This window comes from Phoenix dactylifera, chromosome 6, assembly GCF_051530095.1.
Source record: "Phoenix dactylifera cultivar Ajwa chromosome 6, Ajwa_hap1_PhDact_Kaust_v1.1, whole genome shotgun sequence".
Taxonomy (NCBI): Eukaryota; Viridiplantae; Streptophyta; class Magnoliopsida; order Arecales; family Arecaceae; genus Phoenix; species Phoenix dactylifera.
Genome location: NC_143195.1, coordinates 6,475,539 through 6,477,450, shown reverse-complemented (window position 1 = coordinate 6,477,450; position 1,912 = coordinate 6,475,539). Strand labels below are relative to the sequence as shown.

Sequence of the window (1,912 nt, the reverse complement as noted above, 5' to 3'; positions counted from 1 at the left end):
ATATTTTAAAAGTTTTCTATTCACTTTAACTCTTGCCTCTTTTTTTTCTAGGTACATATATAAACCCAATACATGAACCACTTAAATATACATAGAAAATCCAAATACATGAACTAGCCAAATACATGAATTCTTAAATTCACAGGAAAACCAAATTCATGAACTCACCCATAAATGAATCAGCACTCTAAAGGTGACCCTTCACACATTCTTGAACCTCCCAAAAGACATTCATTGAATTAAGTTTATTTTCTCAACACATGATTACCGCTTTATTCATGAAAAGGTTGCCCTAGAACAACTTACAACCTCGTTTGTTTATTCTTAAAACCAACTGGTAGACATCTTCACTAATCCAACCTCTGGACCTCATTTCTATGCTCTGTGATCCAAACTCAACTTCTGCCGCATACTGAGCTCGAGGGGCAGTGATAGCAGGAAGAATTCAAATCATTCAAATTCAAATGAAGCCAAACTGAAAGAAGATGGAAGAAGCCACAAATAAAGGAGCTAACGCTGTTTATTATTAGCTTCTTTCTAACCTGGACTACTCTTTCTTATCTGTCTCTGTTTATTATATCAGACCACACAGATCTCTCAACCATATATATGTACATCATATGAAATTATAAATATAAAAATATCTCTGTCTCGCTCACCTTGAGATAGGACTTCATTTTGATTTCCTTCAAGTCTGACTTTTAAAATGGCTGTCTTAGCAATATTATTTAACAAAACGAAGGAAGAAATATTAGTTAGCTTTCAGAATAACTTTTCAATTACTTGAAAATTTTAATAGCACAACACTATTTGAGCCAATGATGGACCTCACAGGTCCGACCTGTCTGTATAAATTTTAATATCATAACTGGAAAAGGTGACAAGAATTTATCTTCAGATCATGACGCATAACAGTGATCTTTATTTTAGTTTTGTTAGCAGTTACTTACACTGGAGAAGTGGAGAACATTTGCTACACCCTTCTTCTCCATGATAAAATGACTCAAACTCAAGAACAAAAACTGATTCCCACAAATTACAAGCACAAATTAACCCTTCTCCCTCCAATTATCTTCAAATCCCAAGCGATGCGAGTCCACGGTAATAACAACGAACACTCGGCCGCCCACGGGCCAAACCGGAGCACCAGCGTCTCACCGCCCCGACTTCTCGGAGAACCCCTGGAGCAACGGCAAAGAGTCCGCGCTCCACCCTCTCCTGATGTCCACGGGGCAGCAGGAGCAGAAGTCTTTCAAGTCATCGAGATTTGCCAACTTGGTGGCGGACGATGAAGAGGAGGAGATTTGGCGGAGGATTTCCTCGAAGCTCGACTCGTCGCAGGGGACGGCGAGGGGGCCGGCGTGGGCGGAGAAGCCGTACTCCTCCTCGGCCTCCGAGAGGAGCTTCCGGAACGCCGGGTGGTTGAGATGCGCCGCGCGAACCACGAAGCGGCGGCCGCTGCTCCCTACGCTGACGGCCACGTGGCCGGCCGGCACGTCCGCCGGCGCCCGCCAACCTCGCCCCAGCGCCGCCCTTGTCCTCCACTTGCGGAGCATCTGGCGCACCCTCCCCACGTACCGGATCATGCCACATTTCCCCATGTCTCTTTCTCTGTCGTCTCTTTCACTTTCTTCTTTTGGTTCTGGCTCTGCTTCCGCGGAGAGAGAGAGAGAGGGAGAGGAGGGGGATGGGAAAGGGGAGGGATAAATGGATTGGAGATGAAGAGAAAAGGCTTGGCGTTAGGGGTTAATTACGAGAGGAGAGAGAGAGCGGTGGTAGCGCGTAAGGACCGGAGATAGGGGGAGCCAAAGATTCTTCGTGCGACAGCTATTACGTCGTACGGATTATAATCATATTTATGCGGCTTCTTGGATGGGTTTTTATTATAGCTTTTACTGTGACTACTTCATTA

The 1,912-nt window shown here is 44.9% G+C and overlaps 1 protein-coding gene across 1 annotated transcript; it reads right to left on the bottom strand.

Moving 5' to 3' along the window:
* Positions 1–1,154: 1,154 nt before the first annotated feature.
* LOC103714966 (auxin-responsive protein SAUR71-like) lies at positions 1,155–1,601 on the bottom strand. Its single transcript, XM_008802457.5, has one exon. The coding sequence runs from the start codon at positions 1,599–1,601 to the stop codon at positions 1,155–1,157; it is 447 nt and encodes a 148-aa protein (XP_008800679.3).
* Positions 1,602–1,912: the final 311 nt, after the last annotated feature.